Genomic DNA, 25036 nt, shown 5'->3' on the forward strand with positions numbered 1-25036 from the left:
GACCGGGCAAGAATAATTTTAGAGGAGAAAAAGGTATATTTGGGGGCTCATGGTCTCTAAGGTCTCAGTCCATAGATGGCTGACTCCATTCCTCGAGGCTTGAGTGAGGCAGAACATCCTGGTAGAAGAGTGTAGTGGAGGAAGAGTGGCTCAGGACATGGCACCAGGAAGGACAGAGAGAGAGAGAGAGAGAGAGAGAGAGAGAGAGAGAGAGAGAGAGAGAGAGAGAGAGAGAGAGATTCCCTTCACCATGGACAAAAGATACACCCCAAAGGCACACCCCGCAATGCCCACTTCTTCCACCACACCCCACCTGCCTGTAGTTTCCACTCAGTTAATCCCATCAGGGGGATTAATTCACTGATTGGGTTAAGGCTCTCCTAACCCAATCATTTCACCTTTAAACCTTCTTATAGTGTCTCACCCATGAGCTTTTGGGGGACACCTCTTATCTCAACCATAGCAGGAGGTAATGATAAAAGAGAAAGAAGAAAAATTCTAAGAGACTAAGGAAGACTTGAGGAAAGAGAAAAAGGAGCTTACAGCAGAGTCAGGTCTTTAAGAGGGCAAGGCAGATTTGCTTGCTAGCCTGCACCTCCACTTTCTTTGAGTTCTTCCCTACACTGTGTGTCTGCCATACTCAGAAGGAAGGTAGTGACAAGTTCCCAAACTGTCCCTGAGTGTGCTGAAGCCCCTGGGTGTGCTGATGGCTGCTTTCAGAGGCAGTGGGCGGATCAGAGCAGAAATGGCCCTGAATGCTGGAGTGCCCCCTGCAGGCAGCTGTGTGCGAAGCACTTTACAGGCAGCATGCCCGGGGTCAGACGTGGCTCTGCTCCCTTGAGAGCTATGATGAGTCTCATTTCACAGGACAGATGTTCAATAACTTGCCCACAGTCACACAGCTGTTAGGTGTGTGAACCAGTTCTTTGTGATTCAGAGACCACATTCTTAAACATTATGATGGTCCAGGTGCCAGCAGGAGGTGAAGGGGAAGGACCAGAGGTGAGGACTGAGCTACTTAGAGTAATGTGGGAGAAGCAGCTTTTCCATGCAGCTGCTCCCACTGCTTTCCTGCTCAGCTCTGAGCCCCATGTCTTCCAGGTGCTTGTTCCACCTGCCCCTCCTCCCACCTCCTTCCAGATGTGGAGATACACAGTCAAGTGAGCACAGCCCACCCCTCCAAAGGGCTTCCAGATTAGAGAGGATAGGTCGGTGTAGGTGATGGTGAGGGAGAAGAGGTGCGGCAGGAACAGGGTAGAGGTGAGATTGTTAGAGGGATATTATGGGATGTGTGGACAGCTGGGAGAAAAGGAGGGCCCTGACTTGGATGAAGAGGTTAGTGGGAATGCCACTAATAGAACAGGGAACGTACAAGGAAGAAAACCCCTCTCAGATTCAGGGATGGTATTTTTGTGCTACATGTTTATCTCTATTATTGATTTGGTGGATTTTTTTTTCCTGAAAACAATCACCCTATTTTATACAGTGATAGAAAGAGATAACTCTAGCTTTCAAGAATATACAGGACCTGGAAAGGGAAAGGGGAAGTACTAGGGACTGAAGTGGAGCAAATAATATTCCATGCTTATATGATTATGTCAAAATGAAGCCTGATATTATGTATAACTGTAATGTATTAATAAAAAGAACACATAGGATGGGACATAAAAATTGTTAGACTTATAAATTCATATTCCCTTCCTGCTCATTTCAATATGTTACTTTTTCTCCTTTTCTATCATTCCTATATATATATATATATTTTTTTTTTCTTTTTTTTTGCTCACTAGGTTGAAAAACACAGCTTCTTCCCCTCTGTATGATTGGTTTGGCAGGTTCTTCCTGAATTCTTTGCACCCTGGGATGAGGGTCATGCTCATTTTTCATGGGTGATAGCCTCCAAGCTTATGGTGGGAGTTCTCATCATTTACAAAGCATTTCACCTGCGTGTTTTGGTTTGGTCTCCCCAGTGGGTGGACCCAGCTGTACTGTATCATGCTTGTTCACAGATGAGTGCGTGGTCTGCTCAAGATGACACAGTGGTGAGCCTGCGAGTTGTAAACCCTCAGCCAGCCCGCCTCCCCTGCCGTCCTCAGCTTTAGCCAGTGTGTGGGGCCACGAGCCTGAGGTGTGGGCAAGTGGTCTGCCTGATATCCTGGGGGACGAGATGGTGATATGGATTCACCTTTGCTCGCTGGGTCACTGATGCCAAAGAGTATAACAAAGAAAGCTGCTGGTGACACATTAGAGAGAAGAATTAAAATGTAGACACTGCAGTGAGTGTTTATGTCAACCGCAGGCCCTTTCTTGTGAGGGGAGGATAGAGAAAACCAGCCAAGGGGCTTCTGAGAGCGAGATGGCTCACCTCCGGGTTGCACAGGGTCAGTTCCCCTGGTCAGTTTAGAAGCAAAGGTCTGTTGGTGGCGGGGGTGGGAGGCAGGAGCTGTGGCCCAGCTGCCTCACCCTGACTGGCTCAGGACGACTCCTCTGTTGATAGTGGTACATAATTCTGCTGAATGCTGGCACCACTCCGTGGTCTCTCTGGGGCTCTTTCCAGCAGGGCCCAGAGCTACACCCTGCTTTTACATCCCTGCTTTCCTTGCAACCAAGTCCCCCACCCCCAGGCTTCAAGAGGGACCTGGAGGGAAGAAAGGAAAACCTTGGTTGGGTAGGCTCAACAGCCTTGAGGACCTGGGGCCACACCGCTCTCATTTCTGTTCTTACTACCTTTCCTAAGGATTCTGGGAGCTTTTGTTAAGGAACTTTCAGAGACTTGCAAATCCTTGCACAACTCTTTCCGTAAATTACGTTACTCCATGAAACAAAGCCTACTTCAGAGACTCTGTTAAAGCTGTGTGGGGTTGTCAGAGGCATCTCTCCCAGTTCCTCAGACACTCTCTGATCTTGGCCATTCTTTTTCTACCTCAGGAAACAGAAGGCCCAGCAAGGGGATCTTCCCATAGACCCCTCACCATCCTGACTCACAGGTTCTCATGTCCACTTTGGAAGGGTGAATGCTACCAAGGATTCATCCTTCCAGTTCCCCAGTAATACCTGTCCTCACCCTCAGTGCCCTGCCTAAGCTCTTCCAGGACATGCGTGCCTTCCAATCAACCTGAGTCTCATACACAGGTTCTTCTGTCTTGGAGGCCTGTTTAATTTAGGTGGGTTAAATACTCTCACTCAAACCAATGCGTATATTTTGTCATTAAAATCTTCATGATTTGTGATTAGAACATCGGAGCAAGTCATGAACAATAAACTTGAAAATCATAAGTGAGTTTTTAGACTTTTCTACATCAGACAGTAGCCCTCAACTCTGTGGGGGGTGGGGGAAGAAAAAGAGGGAGAGGAAAAGTGAGGGAACCTTCCTAGCACAATAGATATTTAAATCCTAGAAATTTATTTAAATTGATATTATTCAATAATATTAAATATTATTTTTAATTAAGCTTTATATTGAAATAAGCATGACAATTTTTCTGTCATATAAAAGTAGAATTTCTGAAGGCTGCTGACAGAATAGGACTTCATGATGCAAATCAGAGAATGGGGCAGTTTATTAATTTACTAAAATGCATACATCTCTGTAACAGATGCTTAAAGTGTTATATGCACCTAATGCAAAACACAGCAGTTAAATTTAGACCTCTTTTGGAATTCTCTCTGCCACTCAATTGACTGGGTATGCACATTAAGATTACTTGTAAATTGAGGGAAATAATTCAACCATTCTACCGTAAAAGAGTTAATATATGTAAACCACTTAGGACAGAGCTTGGGATAGAGAAAGTTTTCTGTTTTTTTGTTTTTTGTTTGTTTTTTTTAAATGACTTATTTCAAGAAAGAGAAGTTGGTTGCCTGGAGTGGATGCTGCTGGTTGCAATGCCTGCAATGCTGCCATTCTATCACAAGAGGGCAGTGTTAGAATAGAAAAAGAAGGAAATGTATTTGGAAACCACAAGAAGTTTTAACAATATTGTTCAGCCATTTCATGGGACCAGAGCTTCTGGGCTGTTCTTGGCCTTGGTCCTTACTTAATTCCATCACTTCATCTGTCACTGTGAGGCATTACTTGGCGTATTTTATCCCAGTTTTGCAGAAAGCCCTCTTACTGGTTTTCTTTCTAAACTAATGTGCTTTTGTTTGCCCTCTGATCTTTGCCTTTACAACAAAGACATTTTTAAACACTGCATTTTTGCTTATAAAATTTGAAGGTCAGGCATGTTTTCCCATCAAGTGGACCTCTCTATCTCTGCTGGTCTTTTTGCCTCTGCCTCTCATTCTTCCATCCACTCATTTGACTCCATTATTTTCCAACAGGGAACATCACCATCATTGGAAGACATTTTCCTGAGCACATTTCTGACTGAACACATTCGGTAAACCCATAAAATGCGAACGATGCCAGGTCCACAGAGGTCATTGAAATCTTATTTCTCGTCTGTGCTTAGGTCATGCTCTTGGCTAGGGACTGATTGAGGAATTTCTTTAGCATCGTGTGAGAGGCATCGTTATTTAGTTTTTTTGCCTGTTTGGGTGGATGCAAAATGCACACAGTGCTGGCCAAGCGGGCTCGCCACTGAAGTTGGGTGGCCTCCTGAGTCGGGTATCAGAGGGCCAACCCCAGCCCTTGTGCATTGAGCCTCCCCAGACAGCTTGCCTGATCCTTTTAAGCTGTCTCTAACCCTTACTGATCCCAGGGAAGTGCTCAGTAGTGACAGACCTCAGCTCTGCTGGTTTTTTAGAGAACACATTTGCCTTTCTGCTTGGAAATAAATCCTTTTGACAGCAAATGTCATCTAATGTCTTTGCCTCTCATTCTGAGATTTGGTTCCATCAATTTTATTATTTAAAAGAACTTGGGGGACTCAGTAAATTCTAGTACTAAAGTCAAGCTCATGAACTAAACCCAGGTGACAACAATTGCCCATAGGCCTAAAATGAAAATCGTAAAACTATTTGCTTTGTAAGAATTGGTTTCTGGGCCTAAACATTTAAAGAACTGATTTGTCCCTTAGTGTTAACCCACCACGTATCCAAAACAATAAATCCACCGTGAGACAGTGACCTCTTCTTGAGTCATCTATATAGGATTGAGTTAAATATGAAACATAAAGGGATCTGATGCTCCTTGAAGTTTAGGACTTTTTTTTTTTTTTAAATCTTGATGTACTTATGACTGAGAATTCTGATGTCTATTTTATTGACTGTAAGCTACTTTAAATTTCATCAGAACGTCTGTGAGTTGGGTAAGCTGGATTTCAGTCAATCCTTATAAACATGATTGGCAAGGCACAAGTTTCTTAGCTTGGACAACAGTCTTAATTACCAGTGACATGTAACCACTGGCTTTCTTAACATAGTTTCCATTTTAATACCATACCTGTGTTTACAATGAAACAAACAAATAAAATGTCTCAGATGGGAATGCATGTTCTAAGAAAACTCAGTATACCATAATTCAGATGTACAAAGCAGATAAATTAAGGGGTGATTAGTTGCAGTACAAAAGGATTCTTTGATTTACAGCAGAATTGTCAGAAGGGTTCCTTTGAATACAAGCTCCCCCAGAGAGCTCAAGTGTTTTGCAGATCATTCAAACCACTTGACATCCAGATTGGGGGACAGAGAAACTTGGAATTTAAGTGTTGAAAGCCATCATTAGGTGAAGGTTAATACAAAGTGAATATAGAGATTCTCTGTTATTTAAATAAAAGCAAGAAATATTTGCTGTTTTAGAAACATGAAAAATCTATACATGTGTATAAATATGATTAAGCTAGAAATAATAATTTCCATTATTTATAGAGCATGTACTATGTGCCAGGAACCATCTAGGACTCTGTCTGTATATTGTTTTATTTCTGTTTATTCCTACTACTAATCTTATAAAAAAGAGTATGCCTGTTTCACAAATTAGGATATTGAAGCTCCAGGGAACATTTTGCTCAAAGCCATGGGCTACTAGTAAGCAGAGCTGTTTTGAATCTAGGTGTGCCAAGGCCCCTGCTGTTTACACTCTGCTGCAGGGTGCTCCCCACTAAGCACCGAGTGTCCGCCTCTCGGTCCTTCCATGGGGTGCCCTTTTCCTGACACCGCCCTCCACCTTATGCCAGGGCAGGCCTCGTTGACCTTTGACTTATGTAATACCAGTGTTTGTGAATGGAGGTAGGTGGTCCCTGCCAAGACCCTACTCATGACTTCATTTGATTCCTAGCTGGGTAGAAGATGAGAGCCTGGAGATGGGAACTGAATCACAGTGGAGGTGGGCAAGGCTGGAGGGCGCGTTCGGGCAGTGCTGGGCAGGAGGGCTGGAGGAGGCAGACAGGGGGAAGACAGCCCCAGGTTCCTGTGGTGGAGGCCTAGGTGGGTCTAACAAGTGGTTCATGATGACCTGGTCTCAGTGATGGTGAGGGAGTCAGGAAGTAGGCCCCACAGAGGAGCAGGGTGGTTGGGCAGGCCGAGAGGTACAGAAGGACTTCCAGAGAGGAACTGGGGCTCAGGAAGGCTGTCAGAACTCCCACTTTGGGATGAACTGGGAGTACCATGTTACCAAGGCCGAGACTCAGAAGGAAAGAAACCCAGGTAGGAACTCCATTATTCCGGCTGGGGTACAGGATCAGAGTGGGAAAAGCTGAAATGTGGGTTCTGTTCTTAGTTCCCCACTTAGGATGGTTTACATTTCTCCTAATAAGTAGGAGATTGTTGCCCCTCTCAGGAAAGGCTTTCATACTCTTGGCCTCCCAAGAGGATGGGCCCAATACTGGGATTGGAGGATTAAGGAGAGCAATGCCAAATGTTTCCCATTTCCCTGGTGATTATTCATTGAACTCATAGGTTGGTGATCCTGTGGATTAAATTAATACTATGCCTGACGTTCCATCTGAGCCTTGGCAGACTGAGCAATATATGGGTCAGCGATGGGACTGACTAGTTCCTAGTCTTTGCGCTTTCTCTGACTGAGCCTGGTCTTGGGTAAGTTACTGAACATCCTCGAGTCTGATTTTGCCTAACCTATAAAATAGCAATACTGATACTGACATTGCAGGATTGTCTTAAGGCAAGTTGATAGGCTGGGGTTGTAGCTCAGTGGTGGAGCATTTGCCTAGCATGTGTGAGGCACTGGGTTTGATCCTCAGCCCCATGTAAAAATGAAAAAAATAAAATTAAGGTATTGTGTCTATTTACAACATATATATGTACGTATATATGTATGTATATATGTACAACATATATATGTACAACATACATATATATGTATGTAAAAAGAATACAGGTTGACCATCCCTCCCCCCAGAATCCCAAATCTTAAAATGTTTTAGAATTTGAAACATTTAGGAATTGGGATTCTACTACTGAACTTGTGTAACAGTTTGTAGTTAGTATGTGGTTCCGTGTTCACAAACTTTGTTTCATGTGCAAAATTATTAAGACAGTCTGTGTGTATAATGCATGTACGAAACAAATGAATTCTCTGTTTAGATTTGGGCCCCAACCCCAAGAGAGCTCATGAGGTATGTGCACGTATTTCAGAATCTGAAGAAATAGAAATCTGCATCACTTCTAGGCCCAAGCATTTTAGATAAGGGATGCCCAACCTGCATTGCCAATAAGGTCCAGAATTTATTAAGCATTTGTTTTGAGTCAGGCACTATGCAAAACTTGAGTCACTACACGATCTCATTTAACTGTCTTGAGGAATAAAGAGGCACTGGGGTCCAGATGCGTGACCAGGCCATGACACAGCACTCCACTTGCACGCATGTAGGCCCTGTGCCTGCTGCACAGCAGCACGAGTACCATGAAGCGTCAGTGGGCGATAAGAAAGGAGGTCTGCGCTTCTGAGGGAGGAGGAGTGATCAAGAGGACAGAGAACTCAGGACAGCGGGATTAGACCAGAGGAAGAAATCAGATGACATGTGAGTGACATGTTCTAGGCAATTTTTTTTTTGGAAAACCCATCGTTCCTAGTTATGTAGTGGAATTGACCTTGGGAAGCCAAACTTGTTTCACTAATACAATAAAGTCTTCCCGTGTGTCCCCCAAGGGAGACTGCACTTACGCTACTTCGGATGCAAGTGGTAAATGGTACTCTGATCTCAGTCCCTGCCACAGAACTCTCTCTGGGCATGCTAGTTTGGTCCAGTACCTCCCCCGAGGTCTCAGTGCAGTTAGGACCCACAGCCATCTTGACTGACCTACCCTCTTATTTGAGGTTTCCCAGAAGTAGCTTTGGAGACAGGGATTTAGCTGAGGGTAGTTTTTTGGAGACGACACCAGGGCATGTGGCAAGGGATTGGGGGAAGTGAACAAGAAAGGAAGGACAGCTAGTGGTGTGTTATAAGCATGTTTCCTCAGGGGGCAACTGGGCTTGCTCCTTCAGGGGACCTGAGGGGAAGCTGTGGGATTAACCCCCACTGCCTTGCCTCTGTAGAAAAGGGCGCCCCATCCAGGTGCCGACTGGCTGGCGCTCTGTCCTCAGGCAGAGCTATGATGCAGATGTTCAAGGCAGGACCCTGTAGGTGTGTGTGGAACTGTCCAGAAAGCTACAAATGACTTCTGGGATGGGAGTGGGGGATGGCAGCATCTGTGAAACCCACCTTCAATCTTGAAGACATTCAGGTTTTTAAATTTCCACTTCCCATTTGAAAGTCCTCAAAATAAATTGCACCTTGCAAGATAGAACTGTTGTCCCAGATTTCCCGAGTAGGTACTGGTTTCTTTCTTTAGTGTCACATTTTCTTTCAGATGGCAAATGAGCAAATGTTCTTCTGAATAGTCCCTATTAAATAAGTACTGAGACATGAGCAGACCTCTAGAGTATGTGTAAGCTTAAAAGAAATCACCTCACTACATTTAGCACAGACCCTTCTGGCAACAGGTGAGAGTGAGCATCAAGCACACCTGCAGGTTTTGGGCTTGGATCAGTGTGCACATGAGAGGAGTGCTCCTTCCACGTGGCTCCATTCATCCTGCCCAGGTGTGTCCTGCCTTCCAGCCTACGTACTGAGTGACGTACACTAGTTCTGCTAAATGAGAGAACATTCAAATATGAATTTGTTTGATAATTTCTTTCTAAAGCACATTCAAGGCCCTGCCTGGGATTCCAGTATAAATAGCACCAAGCAGCCATGGACTATAAGTCCCGTGGCTAGTCTTTAGAGTGAAAATGTTTCCTAGCTCTTTCAACTTCCCTGTGGCCACTTGTCCCAGTGCCCAACCTGTACATTTGCAATCCATTCTGATTTCTAAGGAAATTTGTCCTAAAAATGCTCTGAATCCACTGTTAAGTTTGAATTTGCAAACTTAACACCTTTTGGGTGAGGTTTTCCCATGCTCGTTTCAAGATTTTATCTCATATTTGTTTTGCTGTTGGTGGTTTTTTGTTTTGCAGGACTGGAGAGTGAACTCAGGGCCTCCACTATGCTAGAGGAGGGTGCTCTACCACTGAGTTACACCCCCAGTCCTAGACCATATCTTGTCATTTGTGGCTCCCTGTCCTTAAATTTGAGTGGATTGTGTGTGAAGGAGGAGGCAGGGAAAGACTGACCCCATACTCAGTTCTGGTAGGCGAGCTTGGTTTCCTGGATATGAGCTGGGTCCCCGTGGGCATGGGCCCCTCTCTCCTTACAGAGGAAGTTGGAACATGATGAAATACTGTGAGCAGTGCAGTTAGCAAGGCTGCCATAACTAAATTTTGTTCCACCTGATAACGTCTGGGTAAGTTGAACTGTTTGGGGAAATTCCAAGGATGAGTTCCGTCTTCTGTCCTCATGGCAAGAGCTATTCAATGGTAGGAATATAGGCCGGTGTGAGTTTCACAGCCTGTCCTTCTTTGTGGGCCATTTGGTGACAAACTACATGTGTCAGGGAGAAGACTGGTTGATCCATACACCCTACAACTAGCTCATGAATAACTGAGATCTTCGTACCTCTTTGGCATTGTACTTTGCTAATAACCTTAGATAGCTAAGCTATGTAGATCATAGCAGCACTAATACTTATGATCTGACCCTTTCAAGTTTTAAAATAGAATTTAATGCTGGAAAGCACAAATTAGGCAAAAGAATTCTCTCTGAAGTGTTCAGGTTGTATAAAAATGAACTATTTAGTGGGAGCCTCCAGGGAACCTGCTGTTCTAGAAAATCTGTGAAAGCCTGTGATTTATCATAATCTACCTTGTGTTTTTACTAGAATTTGAAATACCCAACTTACTGAATATTGATGTTCAATTCTGGGCATATTTTTCTGAGTGAATTTGTCTGCAACTGCTTTTCTGGAAAGTTTATTAGCAGACTATTCTTGAAATTTCCCCTGATCTTTTATTCTTTTCTGAATTATTATTGATTTTATTTTCCCGAACATAATTTCATATGGTAGTATCTGTGCCGAAGCAATTTGCCATGGTTCAAGAAACTGGATTCTTATGGGCATTTGTCTTAGTGATGTGATTACAGAGGCACTAACTTGATCCTAATAACATTTGCCTATTATTGTGTATCAGATGCATGAAAGAAAAACTGTACCTTCTAACTCAGAGGATTACCCTTGTGTATCTTCCTTAGTTTATAATGCTTTGCAAAATTAATGTCTGGATGATTTTGAGTGGCTATTTGCATTGTTTGAAATGAGTTAGGATTAAATCCAAACATTATCACCAATGTTGCATGTAGAGAGGAAATTTCTTTTTTAGTACTCCTTATGAAACTTTTGAATCATTGATTCATGCACTTTGTGAACTAGCTATACTCTATCAGATGATGTTTTTACTCTATTATGGCTGCAGGAGGCAGCATGATACAAAAAGCTTGTTATCTATAGTCAGACTTGGTTAGAATCTGGCTGTACTACTTATTTACTGTAGGAGCTGAGTCCCTGTGTACCCACCACTGAGACCCACAGTTTCCTCATCTCTTCAAGATAGACAGACATAGTGGCATTCCTATTCCAGTTTCCTATTTAAATACTATAGCTGCACCGTTTCACTGAGAAGGCTGAGTTCATCTTCACTGGGTTTCTCCTCTTTTCTTAAAGCAGATAGTAGTTGCAGAAGATAGCAAGACGATTCCTAGCAGCTTTACTTATAATAACACCAAATTAGAAAGAACCCAAATGCCCAATAGGAGAATGGATAGGCAAGTAGTGATGTGCCCACACAATGGGAAACTACTTACCAATAAAAGGAAAATATCTATTGATTCATGCAAGAACATGGACGAATCTTACAGATACTTTATTGAACAAAAGTCAGACACAGACAACAGTAATTATTTGTCTCCTTCTACATGAAGTTTGGCAACAGGCCAAACTCCTTCAGGTTGATACAAATCAGGTCATGATTTCCTCTGAAGGGAGGATCTCGACTGGAAAGGGGTGACAAGGGAAATTTTAGGGGTCATAGAAATGTTCTGGGTCTTGATTTGGGTGGGGAGTCACACCAGTATACGCATTTGCCAAAATGTGCAGAACTGTACAATAAATGTGGGTGTTTTATTTTGTACAAATTTTATTTCAGTTCAAAGAAAAGATAACTAACTTATCTGCTAAATGTTGAATTTTCTAATGACTGGTTTTGGGGATTCTCAGGACGCGGTGACCATCTGTACCCTGGGGATTGGGACAGCCTTTGGAGAGTCCATTCTGGACAACACGCCCCGCCATGCGACCATTGTTACCAGGGAGAGCAGCGAACTGCTCCGCATCGAGCAGAAGGACTTCAAGGCACTATGGGAGGTGAGCCCCAAGGCTTCTTTGTCAATTAATATAGTTTCAGACAAGAAAGGGAGCCGCCACGTGGATAATGGCATTACAGTCAGGCCTTAATGTGTTCTGCTCTGAGCTGGTAGATGGAATTTAATTTTCAAAACTTGTTTTTGAAATGAGTGAGTGAAAAAACCATTTTGACACAAGACATCTTTTTTTTTTTTTTTTAATTTAGTGCTTGTTCAATTTTCTGTAGTTTGACATACCTTATAATTATTTCTTGAATGACCATAGAGCATTTTATGTATTTTCTCCCTCCTATTCCACAGATGTATTCTTAACCAGGGAACAAAATACTTTGACATTTTCTTTTGCATTTTAAAAATCATTATTGACATGTTCCCTGGGAAAGTGGAATGAATGGGGTTAACATCTGCTTCATTTAAATGCTTTTAAAACTGATGTGCCCTATAATAAGGTCTGGGGAATGGAGGTACATAAAGATGTCTGGTTACTTGCCAACTTCAGGATGCATAGGTGGCTCAGCAGTGGAGCAATGCAACGGGTCCCGGTGGCTTTTGCATTTACTGATGCTTACTGGCATATCTTAGGGTACTGTGCTCATTTACAAGAAGTATGAGGAATAAATCATCTTACATGCAGTCTTGGCAAATAAAGCACTTATAAAGGCCCAGCTAAGCTTTGCATCTTTGACACTCATTCCTTTTCAGTTCTTTTAGCTTCTGATTTTAACCTGTGACTGCTCCTTGTCTTTGTCCGGGGCTCAGTATGTCCAAGAGTTAACCCGTTGAGCTGGCAGGCTTTGCCACTTGTCCCAGTGTGGCTAAGATTTTAAACTTGATCTAAAAAGAATTTTGTGTAATCAAATAGTTTCCTCCAGAGCCAAACAAACGATGGCTGCATTAGGGGAGCCAAGCTGCAGGTGAATGAGTGATGCTGGCCTTGAAAGTCATGCGAAGCCTTGGAAGGCCTTGGTGGTGAAACCTGTTACTTTTATTCTTGGCACTAGTGAATAAATTGCAGGGTTACTTGTTTGAAATGTTTCTCTTAGAAAATATTAAAGAACTCCCATGGCTCTGTAAAGTTCAGAGACAAAAGCTAGTTTTAGGAAGGAAAAGCAAAAGTCGGTTTGCATGAGGTACGTGTGTGGAGAGGTTTTCCGTCAATTAAAAGGGAGCAGGCTTGAGGCAAATAAGCCATTTTGTGAATCTTTCATTTTAAAAGGTAAACTGAAAAGTCTTTTTCAAAAAGGGAATTTGTAAAACTGATTTAAGGACAAAAATGACTTCTACCTGCGATGCGACTCTGTAGTCTCTTTTGTCTGGGATGACTTGCTCAAATTGCTGATAAAGGGTGGTTTGTGGAAATATTTAAAAATATATTTTAATTAGGAGCCCTCAGTGCTGCGAGGAAGTTCTTGAGAAGTTGCTGCCTATGAACACTAAATGTATTAAGAGTCTTTTCAAACAAAATTGCAAAAGAAGAGTGCAGTGGGTTCCGGGGCACCCCACTTAGCTCAGCGGTCGTCACCCTCCAGCTGGCTTCACTTCATCTTGTTTTGTGCTGAGCTGCTTTAATGTGAACGGTAAACATCACGCATTTCATCCTCAGTATTCAGCATGTATTCCTCCCAAATTAGAGTATCCTGCTACATACCCGTAATGCTAGCCTCTATAAAACTAATGATAATATCCTAATATCATTTAATACCCAGTCTATATTTCAAATTTTTTCAATTGATCCCAAAATGTCTTTTATAGCTATTTTTTTTCAAACCAGTCTTCAGTAAAAAAAATCATGCATCGCATTTGATGGTTACATCTAAATCTCTCTTTTCTCTCTGCCTCTCTCCTCCTGTTTCTCTCTACCTTTCTCAATCCCCTTCCACCCTTTGGCACTGAATTGTTTACAAGGCCAGGTCAGTTTCCCCTAAATCCAAGATTCATCTGATAGTTTTCTCTTTTATATCTTTACCCCAGGTTTCCTGTAAATGGAAGTTAGGATTAAAAGCTTAATTAGATCAAGTCAAACATTTTGGGCAAGAAAATGTTAAGGGTAGCTGGGCATGGTGGCGCATGCCTGTAATCCCAGCGACCTGGGAGGCTGAGGCAGGAGGAGGATCATGAGTTCAAATCCAGACTCAGCAACTTAGTGAGGCCCTAAACAACTCAGAAGATCCTGTCTCTAAATAAAATACAAAAAAGGGCTGGGGATGTGGCTTGGTGTTTAAAAGCCTGTAGGTTCAATCCCTGGTACCAAAAAAAAAGAAAGAAAGAAAGAAAGACAATGTCAAGGGTGTTGTTGAGGAGACTCCTAACTTCTAATATCCACTTGGTGGTGATGTTTGATCCCTTGGGGAAGTTGTACCTGAGTATATCTTAGACCATTTTATACATATATTTCCCTTAGAGGAAAATTATTTAATGGGGACATTGATATTGAGGGTTGTCCTTGATCTCTAAAACCTTACCATGTGTTTTGCAGCTCTGTGGGTCCAATCCCTCAACTGTAAACAGAGTGTGATTTCTGATTTCCCCTACCAGTGACTTCAGTGTGCCAGGGGCAAGATTCAGAAAGCCATTTAGTGCTGAAAAGGATGGATAGTTTTCAGGCTGACTTCTTTTACAGGAGGAGGACTGGAATCTCATAGGAAGAGACTAGTTCAGATATTTCATTTCATTTGCCTGTCCTTGCAATGAAGTGCAGAGTGTGAATTAGCTGCTCAGTGTGTTCATTATCTAGTGATCTGTTAATAAAAACTTTTTAATGGCTATGCTTGTGCATATATAATCCCAAGAAGATGTACAATCCTAAAGTACCTTCTGAAAAAAAAAAAGATTTGTATTTATTTTACTGTTCATTTATACAATAAATGCCAAGCACCTCCTATGTGTCAGGTATCAATAAACAAAATTGACAGAATTCTGTTCTCAGGGCAGAGGCTTCTACTATACTTGGAGGAGACAGAAAATAAAACAAAGCCAATAATATAATTTTGAAATATAATATGTTATCATTATGCGAGTCTTACTTCTGTTTTTTGAATATTTGGTGATCTATTGATGGCACCTATAGCACCAACTATAAGCAAAATGTGTGATAGCCAGACCACGTGTTCCTTGATTATGTCAAATAGTAGAGTTTATGATTTAACCATGTATCATATTGGTAAGTGACATCTGTTAGCAAAATCAAAACCCAAGCTCATACCATCAGCCAAAATCTAAGTTAGATTTGCCAGCCACAGAGCAGGAAAGGATTGTGTAGGGAAGAACGATGTAGCTTCCAGATTCAAGTGGAGGCACCATTGACTGTGAGATAGAGAGAGAGAAGACAGCAGCAGAGTGGATCAGGGCTGGATCAGGGTTCTGAATTGTAAAAATAAGACAACATAAATTGATTGTGACCTCAGTTTGCATGTTCATCTCATTTGACTGTTTACTTTTGAGTAATGTCATGGTGAGCCCATTTTATGGCAAGTACCTTATATTTAGCTATATATATATATATATATATATATATATATTTTTATATATATATATATATTTATGTCATCAGGATTCTGAGTTACTTCTTGCTAGAACTTATGGGTCCTAATTATTAACAAGTAGCACAGTCAAAAATAATTCTTTAATAGGCTCAGCAGATGCTGTGTTTGTGTCTTATACCTGAGTTGTAATGGTGGCACAAAGCTGGGGAATTCTCCTTCTTTTCAGGACCAAGGCAGGTTTCCAAGGCTTCCACAGGTTTGAACTCAGAGAACCACACATGAGGTTTGAAATCCTTCTTGGTTCCATCCCAAATACCTCTTGCTTTATATTGTCTATTCTGTCGTAAGTCAAAAAGGCAACACCCAGTTTTTTAAAAAAGTTATTGCCATAAATGTGACCAGATGGGGCTGGGGTTGTGGCTCTGTGGTAAGCACTTGTCTTGCATGTGTAAGGCACTGGGTTTGATTCTCAGCACTGCATATAAATAAATAAATAAAAATCAATAAATAATGGTCCATCAACAACTAAAGAAAGATATTTTTAAAAATGTGACCAGATGCATTTATTCAATTATCTCTTCAAATACATCAAATAACATAAACATTCCCCAAGATATCACTGAGGGGGCAGCTTGATCCTTCTCTTTTATCTGCTATCCTTCCTAGTGAGAACAGCTTTCTTTCCTCCTTCTTTTCTGTATTTTAGTTTTCAATTTATGGTCAGATTCAGAGGTATTGTGTTGGTCCCGCTTCGAGTCAGATCATGCTTTCTTAGCTTGAGTGAATTAAGGTGAATTTATTCAGAGCTGGTCAATGGCGCCTCCCTTTTCTCTCACCTCTTTGGTATTAGAACTTGTAAATATTAACCAGGGTATAAAACATCTCATTTTTCAATAACATCTCAGGAGGGAAGAAGAGACAGGGAGAGAGGGGAGGGGAGAGACTGGAGGTAATGTTTCTGAATTACATCCAGAAGAGAATTAATTTGAAAGTGTTGGAATACCATTTTTAGTTCTCGAGACAATTATAATTTATAATTTAAACTCTTTGACACTGGTGGCATTTTCTACCCTCAGTAAGGAAGCTAAATGGCAAAGCAGTTAAGTGTAGGCTTGGGAATTTAAGCCAGTTATTAATAGTTGATCCAAGATTATGGGTATTTATGATGGATGGTGGCTCTTGGAATAAATATAAAACTGATTTATTATCCAATTCCCTGAATCTCTTCTCAGCATATATAGGACAGGAGGGTTTCTACTGGCTTAGAGCAACAACAGTGAGGGTTTTCTTTCTTCTTTTTTTCTTCCTTAATAGCTCATATGGTCTAAGGGTTCTTTCAGGTTTGCAGCATGTTTTGTTTTACATGAGTCTTCCACATACATGAAATGAAATGATACGAGGGTTCAGTGTACACACGGAAGTAGACGAGAGAGGAAGTTGCAGTCATATCCATAAAAATGTCACTGCCTGGGAACTAGTGTTGTACCACCAGGGTATCAACCATCTCATTCTATCACTGACACCATTTCAATGGTGTGAACATCATTCTGGTAAAAAAAAAAAAAAAAAAAAAAAAAAAAAATTCTGATACAGTGAGTCATGTTTGAACATGTTCAGAACAATATTACATGTTTATGAATAAATTCTTTGAAAATTTAAAGATTGTAGTAAAATGACCTGTGTCAAAATGAAAGTTTCTTAGATGTCATTTTTATTGACATCTCTCAGGACACTGTTGGGATTTTATTTGAATCAAGGCAAAACATGTCACAGAGAACCAGTGCTTGGATGTAATAACTGGTATAGTAGAATTTATTCCCCAAATGTGTCTGTGATTTCTGTAAATATTGTCACTGACTGAAAATCTGTTTCATGCTTTCTGAGATATAAAACTGAAGGGTAAAAATAAAAAGCACACATTTCTATCATAGTGAAAGAAAGCAAATAGTAAACAAATATTTCTAAGAGTAATGAATGCTTTGAAGAAATGTTTACATCTCTCTGTTTCCTTATTTTCAGTGATTTTTTTTTTTCTAGAAGATTCTACCAGATATGTTGGCAGTTGTGAAAAGCTTTTTAGTTATTTCTGTTTATTGCTTCTTTTAGAATAGATAGGAGGAAAAGCCCTTTGTCCATTAATAATCTTTCAAGCCCCTGTGAGAGTCAGAATTGCTGAATGGATGGCAGTTAAGTCTGTGCTGCTTTTAAAAACCTTATTAGAATAATATACCTTCCAGAGGCGTCTGCTCCTGCTTGAATAGGTAGGATGTCCCTCTCTCTGCGGCTGTCAGAAAAATGAAAGCCAGACACCTATAACAAAATCTCAGAACATAAGTATCTCAGAGTCCTTTGGGTGGGCTTTATGGCTTCATTTAGCATGCGAGCCATTTCAGCTTGTTTCTCTTTTGCTTGAGTGGTAGGCTGGCCAGGTGGAATGTGTTTCAGATGAATGTTTAGGGCCAGGGATACTGAGGCAGCACCATCTGGCCTACCTCTTATACCCTGGGACCCACACCTCATCTGAAGAGCATCAGGTCCAGAAAGCCAAGGGGCCTGAATTCTCCCAAGTCAGAAGCCTCTGCTAACTTTTGGCGACTTTAGAACTTGTACTGTAGGGTTACTTCCCAGGCCAGAAATTTGCATCAAAGGGCTAAGAAAAATACATCCAAAAATAAACATGAAAGCCAAGACTTCATGCCAGGAACTCCAGCCACACACATCCTGTTGGCTGATTCTCCCGTCTCTACTCACAGCTCTGATTCTTAAACTCAGCGGAAGCCTGCTCCGATGACTTGGACCTTATGTCAGCACCGGGGGCTGTCCTCAGGCTTTTCTGTGGAGTGGCAAAATGATTCAAATCCAGAGAGAAAAGGAGTGAAACTGTTAGGAGTTAACAAAAGTTAAAAAAAAAAAAAAAAAAAAAAAAAAAAAGGAAGTCTTTTCTTATCACCTTTGACGGCCTCAGCGTTCCTGGAGAACCTGCAGAGCTGTTACTCTCTGTGGACCCAGAGGGGCTCAGTAACAGAAGCGAACGGGACTGCTGGGGATGAAGGCACGTTTGCTGCCCAGATAAAGGATAGCTGTTCGCTGGATGTCTGAGAACTTGGACAGAAAGAAAAAGAGGGACGTATGGTCTACAAGGTGAGACGAGTCTTTCTGTTGTCGTGTGATGGATGGGAGAGTGGGGACGTGGTACCTGTTGCGGTTTGCATTTGGTTTAAGGAATTAGGCTAACATCTCTGGCTTTCCTAATTATTTTTCACCAGACCTAAATATGTACCGTGGCACTGCCATAATTTGATTTCGTCTTTGTTTGTGGTGTCTGTGCTGGGGCTGGGTGAGTGGTGGCTTATCTTTGATAGTGAAGAATGTTTATTTAGCCTCATGATCTTAAATATGTTTCTAGAAGATAAATATAGTTGTTCATAACTAGGCAGAATCATGTCTGTCACATCAATATTAAATAGTTGTATCTATCTAGTGACAATTTGAATGGCATATATTAAAAATGAATTTTGGGCAAGGAAACAGATTGAGAATGATGGTATTTTACCCTCTGGGTGCCCAGGGGGTATCTTGCCTGTAGCTCTCAGACTATATGAAGTCCTTAGTGTTTCTGAGAATTCTGTTACATTATTGATAACTCGAAGTCCCACTGGCTCCCCAAGCTATGATCTCACTATTTCTCAGAAGATGATCAGGGGGTCTGAATAGATCAAGGCCTGGCTGGCAGGTGCCAGGATGCCCAGCTGCTGCTCAGCAGGCTGGTTGGTGCTGTGACCAGTAGTCCTTCCTCTTGCTGAGGCGGCGTGAGCATTCCTTTCAGGAGCGTGCAGTGGATGCTTGGGTCTTTCAGTTGTGCTGAAAGGTTCTGAAATGCGTCCTCATTTGCCACCAGGCTGGGCACTGTGCCCTTCCAATGGCTGCTTGCCTCACTCACTTCTAAAAAGCTTCTGTCACATGCAACAAACATACTTGGTTCCCACCACAGGGAGGTGCAAAACCCACCCTGTCTGCTCCCCTGTGGTTACACTGTAGTGGAGAAGACAGGCCTGCATAGGCACAAATCTAAGATGCACTGAATGTGAGACAATCTGAAAAATACTCTGGGAAAGATGGTGTCTGAAGGTCATGGGGGGAACCAAGGGGGAGGTTTATTTCCACCCAGGGTCTTGTTTCATCTGCAAAGAGCTCTGCTTCTGAATTCTTTTGTGGCAAACAAGGCTGTTTCTTAGCATCCCTAAAGGATTGGGGTCAGTTAACCAAATGATAGTGCTGGCGGCAGCCTCATCCCAAGGGAAGGGGCAGGGCTCCGTCCTCGTGTGTGTCTGCCCTCTGCCTTCTCCCCCTCCTCTGTGGGGCCCCAGGCAGCCTGACCAACCAGGGTGTCATGTGCTGTATTTTCACAGGCTCAGCTTTGTTTGGTGTTTTGGTTTTGGTCATCATCTGGAGAAATCCACAGTGAGGGTTAATGGGACCCCCAGGCAAAGGCAGCTCTAGTGGAAGCCTTTAAGAACCTGGGACTTCCAGAAGGCACTCCTGGGGTGGACTGGTGGCGATCCTTAAGCTCTTTATGTATCGAAAGCCTGTGGTTGTGGGACTTTCCTGCTCTTGTGGGTCCAAATTCCTCTCGTGCAGCAATTCCAGGCTTCTGTGAGAGGTTAGAGTGCTGGGGTGGTGTCTGACACCAAAAGAGAAATAGCAGGAAATTCGGTCACAATGCTGGCCTCTTCGGTTCCTGCAGTCTTGGCCCTGGTTGATCTCCCTGACCTCAGTGTTCTGAGCTGTCTGGCCCAAACCAAGGAATGCACGACAGATCTTCCCCAGGCCATTCACGTGGTTGAGTGATCTGGCCCGAAATGCTGATCTGTTCCTGGTTTAACCCAGCTTTGTGGGATGACTTCCTCCAGAGCTCTCCAGCCTCCTGGGCCACCTTATTGTAAAACAGATACCTTTACTTAAATCTTACCTCACTGATTGGAGGGGTCAAGGTTAATGCTCATCAATTATTTATATGCCTTATGTGTTGAAAAATTTAGTGTCTCCCTCCCCTTTTGGTTTGCAAATGAAATAAGCCACAAATTATGTGAATGAGAAGAATAAAATGTAGGGCAACAGTTCATGTTCTATCAAACTATAGATGGGAAGAAGAACTTTATGGTCTCTTTCATTGTTTATAGTCATAGTTTTTGAACTTAAAATTACCCGGGGACCTTTTTTTTTTCTTTTTCCTCATGCCTATGCCCTACCTAAATGAATGAAATCTGAATCTCTGGAAGATGGGGCCTGGCATCTGTGACCTCTTAAAGCAGCCCAGGTGGGTCTAGAGGGCAGCCAGGGCTGAGAGCCTTGTGTTTCTCCGTGCTTGCTGGTTCAACATATACCTGGCTGGCATCCTTGCCCCTGGCTACGGCTCTGTAATGGAGTGATCTATTTGCTCCTTGCTGGTCTGTGTTGAATTTCCTAGTGTATTTTCCAATTGGGACTTCTGCCAGATTTAAGTGATAATGGCAATCAGTATGGGAGAGACGAGCATGTGGGGTTTATTCAAGGCTTTTTGAATTTCAGCTTGCCTATGTAGTGTGAAAATAAGATGCGAGATCATCCCCAAATTCCACCATCTTCCAGGCACGCTCTCTCTCTGCTGTCAGTGCAATGGTTGGTCTTCCATCGGTAGCTCCTGCCCTTGAGAGACAGTGAGAGTAAGAGAGGCAAATCTTATCTTAGAATTATTTTGGACTCATGGATCTTCTGAGGATCTTGGAAGCCCCCAATGTCCCTGGTCTGTACGTGGAGAATTACTTCTCTAGGATAAGTTCCCAGAATATGTAGAATGTTTTGATAAGCATGGAAACTTTTCTGACTCTCATGGAGTCGGGGGCCTCAGAGCCTCCTGCCGTTTGTGAGAACTGAACTGGGTTTGGACATCCTTCTGTTTTCCCCTGAGCTCCTCTTCAAGCCCCTCCCAAGACCAGCCATGTGCCGACTGGCTCTTTCGCGGCAAAACCTTGTAAGAAGCTCAGCAGTGGTAGCCCAGAGAACTGAAGGTCAGATTCTTGGGAAACATCCCTGCTTCAGGTCTGCTGATTGTTTCTGCTCTGTTTTCCTGGTCCCTTTGTTGAGTCAATCCAAGATCCAACCCGAATGCAATCTGCAGATCAGATGAATAATATCAGGGAGGAGTAATGGCAGCCCATTCACATGCTATTGCGTGTCTGTTTTTAAAAGCAGATCTGCCTATGAAGTAAAGACTGGGAGGAGGCAGAACTTCCTCCTAAGGAGGTGAGGTACACATGATCAAAAAGAAAATGACCAACTGGGCGTGGTGGTGCTGGCCTGTAATTCTTGGGAGGTTGAGGCAGGAGGGTTCCTAGTTTGAGGCTAATCTCAGCAACTTAGTGAGACCCTGTCTCAAAATAAAAAAGGATTGAGGATGTGACTCAATGGTTAAGCACCTCTGGGTTCAATTCTTGGTACCAAAACAATGAGAAGAAGGAAGAAAGGAAGGAAGGAAGGAAAGAAGGAAGGAAGGCAGACAGGTAGGAAGGAAGACAGGTGTTATGGCCTTGAAATCTGATTGGAAGATGGAGATCAGGAAGGCCAACACCTGCAATTGCTAAGGTTCAGGGAAGATTGAAGGTCCTTCCAAACAGGCAAGGAAGCTGGCGGCTAAGGAGTACTGGCCTGAGCAAGAGACTGAAGTGATTTCAGAACTGACCCATAGGGAACTAAGGACTTGTGTAGACATACTTGGAGGATCCATCTGGTTTCTCCCAGATTTACCTCAGGTCTTGATCAATTGGGTCCTCTCATTTTCAGTGGGGCTCTGTGGACGCTGGAAGGCAGGAGTTCACCCTCAGGCCTGGTCCTCAGGTAATGGAGTGCTGTACATACTTATTTTCACTTGTTCCTCCATAACTTGGAGGAGTGTTCTCTGAAGAGCATTTCACTGAGGGACCATGACCCGATCTAAGGGCCAGATTTGACTAAAAAGCATCACAGTCATGTGGATTTTATAATTCATGGTGGGTCTGTGTGTGTGAATAGCAAGTAACTAAGGGTAATAGATGGAACTGATTCACTACTAAATAGATGCCAGAAGCCATTCTTATCTCTTGTGTTAACTCTTATCTCGTGTGTTAACTCTTTAACACACGTAAGTTATTACCACCTTAGTCTAAACAATTGATTTAAGTATCCAGAATGCAGTTACTGGAACTTTTGGAGTGAAAAGAGCTTTTGGTTTAAGAAATATGTTGAATTTAGACTCAATGTTAGCTTTTTTCCCCTTCTTTCCATATATTTTTATTGGTGCATCATAGTTATACATAATGATGGGATTTGCTGTTACATTATTTGTACATGCACAAAATATAACAATATAATTTGGCCAGTGTCACTCTCCAGCACTTCCCTCCTCCCACCCTCAGGTCTCTTTCCTCTATTGATTCCTAAGATTTCCCCACCTCATTTTTTCCCTTTTCCTCTCCTTCACATATGAGAGAAAATGTATGACCCTTGACCTTCTGAGTTTGGCTTATTTTGCTTAACATAATGGTCTTGGGTTCCATCCATTTCCTATAGACCCAGTTTTATCAAATGTTAACTTTCTATCTTCCAGAAATATGATAACTCATTTAGTCCATTGGCAGACAGGTCTATGTGGAGCGTCAGAAAAGAGGATGGATTCACAACAGGTGCTTTTAATTTGGGATTCATGACCCTGCACAGTTCATGGACCATCTATTTAACCTTTGAAATCTTTTACATGTGTGCCCAACTTTCTGCAAAGACGGTCCACAGCCTTTAATCTGATAGGGGTCTGTTATCCCCCAGAAGATTAAGAACCATTTTCTATAGAATTAAAAAGATATAGACCAGATTAGGTAGGTAGCCTATTCCCTCTTCACGTGAGAGAGAACTGAAAACTGACCTTCATTTACACACATCATTAGAGGATTTCTCACCGAGGGAGCAGAAACAGAAAAATAATTGTCAACAGGCTTTAAGGCTCTCATATTGGCATCTCAAAACTCTTTGTAGTAAAATAAGTTAGAAAAAATGTGAACCTTCAGGGATCGAAACACAAACTTTATAGAAAGGTTCTACCAATAAAATAAATATTTCTAATTTATGAATCCACTTCCCCACTAATGCTCATTTAGGCATTTTGTTTTCAGTTTCAAAATGACTGAACTACAATAAGATGTTTTCATGGACGTGTGGATTCGTATTCAGTTCCCTCCTGCCCCCCAAACCTCCTCCCACAACTGTCCACATTTGACAACACCAGTTAAGCTAACTGGACAACCTCAGACAATGGTACTTTAAGAAATTAGCCCATTGTGCAAGAATGTGAAGAATATGCAAGCATTGTGTTTTTATTTTAAAGAAATTATTTAACTTATTGAGACTAGTTAATAAATGTATTTGGTACAAAATTCAAAATCCAACAGAATATATAACAGGAAGTATGCTTTTCCTCCTCTTCTGTCCCATCAGTTCCCCTCACCAGAAGCAGCCCACTGTTATTGGCTTCTTACGTACAGTATTTTTTGCCGAATATTCTCTTATATTGATTTATTGGGCAAGACAACAAATGATTTTCCTCTTGGAAAGGAAAAAAAAGTTAAAAGAGTCAAAACTATTAAGACTTTTCGAGTCATAATTTTCACCCAGATCGACTCTAACATACTTGTAAGGTTTTAGATTGCTTGTTCCTGTTGGTTTATTTTACTAAACAAGTTAAACATTATATCAACATTATCCAGTGTTTTAAATCTGAGAACGTTATTGTAAAATGTGACTATGTTTCAAATAGAAAATTTGAACCAAGCATGTAAGAGTCATTGCAGAGTAATTAATTTTAATTCATAGTTTTTAATAATTAGCCAGGCATGGTGTCGAATGCCCATAATCCCAGCAACTCAGGAGGCTGAGGCAGGAGGATTGCAAACTTGAAGCCAGCCTCAGCAACTTAGTGAGCCCTAAACAACTGAGCAAGATTCTGTCTTAAAAAAGAGCTGGGGATGTGGCTAGTAGTAGAGCACCCCTGGGTTCAACCCCTGGTACAAAAATAAAACCAAACCAAAAGAACCGGAATTAATATAGTTGTTGAAAATTCAAAGCAATGTGCATCGTTAATAATATCAGAGGAGGTAAATATAAAAAATAATACCTCCTCCAGTTTTAATAGAGACACTAGTTCTTATAGCTATAGGATATCATGTTCATACCATGTTAGTAAATGCAACATGAAAAATCCTTTTGCATTAATTTTCTGAGAGGTTATCCCTGTAAATACTTCTCCAGATCATCTATATTTCCTGAGTTGACGTGTATCAAGGCAGGACCGCTTGTGGTGTAGCTGACTTTGCATCTAGGGCCCTTGGGAGAATAAACATTGATGTTGACAGTGCAGCTGTCATGAATTGAATTCATAAAGTGGAGCTCAGGTTTTAAACCCTGGCCTATTCTTCTTGCTTTATCTCATAGATCCTGTGCTATAAATCAGGGAGAATGTTTGCCTGCAAAAGGAGAGCAGGAATAATAGTGTGAAATCATGCCTTGGTGTACTAAAATGTTTCTTCATTTAGCTGTCTATCTTCTTTGGGCTGCCAGCTTCCTGGATGCTATTGTTATTTTATTTTTAAAAACACATCTATGATGATCTGAGTTAAGGGTAACATAAAGCTCATGAAGCTAAGGGGGTAAAAGAGGTGAGGAAAAAGGAAAGCTATTTTTTAAAATGCAAAAGAAAGATATATGCATACAAAATTCAAGCAGTACAGACAAGGCTGACTATATAATTTGTTGGCC

General features: G+C 41.9%; 1 protein-coding gene across 2 annotated transcripts in view; it reads left to right on the forward strand.

Moving 5' to 3' along the window:
* The window catches only part of RAPGEF4 (Rap guanine nucleotide exchange factor 4), a 290423-nt gene that overhangs the window by 48236 nt on the left and 217151 nt on the right, over positions 1-25036 (forward strand). For both annotated transcript variants that reach the window (XM_079135070.1, XM_079135069.1), the window contains exon 4: positions 11590-11736. In XM_079135070.1, the coding sequence (XP_078991196.1) occupies positions 11590-11736 (147 nt within the window). The remainder of the gene's footprint in view (positions 1-11589; positions 11737-25036) is intronic.

The sequence above is a fragment of the Sciurus vulgaris genome (assembly GCF_902686455.1).
Source record: "Sciurus vulgaris genome assembly, chromosome: 3".
NCBI lineage: Eukaryota > Metazoa > Chordata > Mammalia > Rodentia > Sciuridae > Sciurus > Sciurus vulgaris.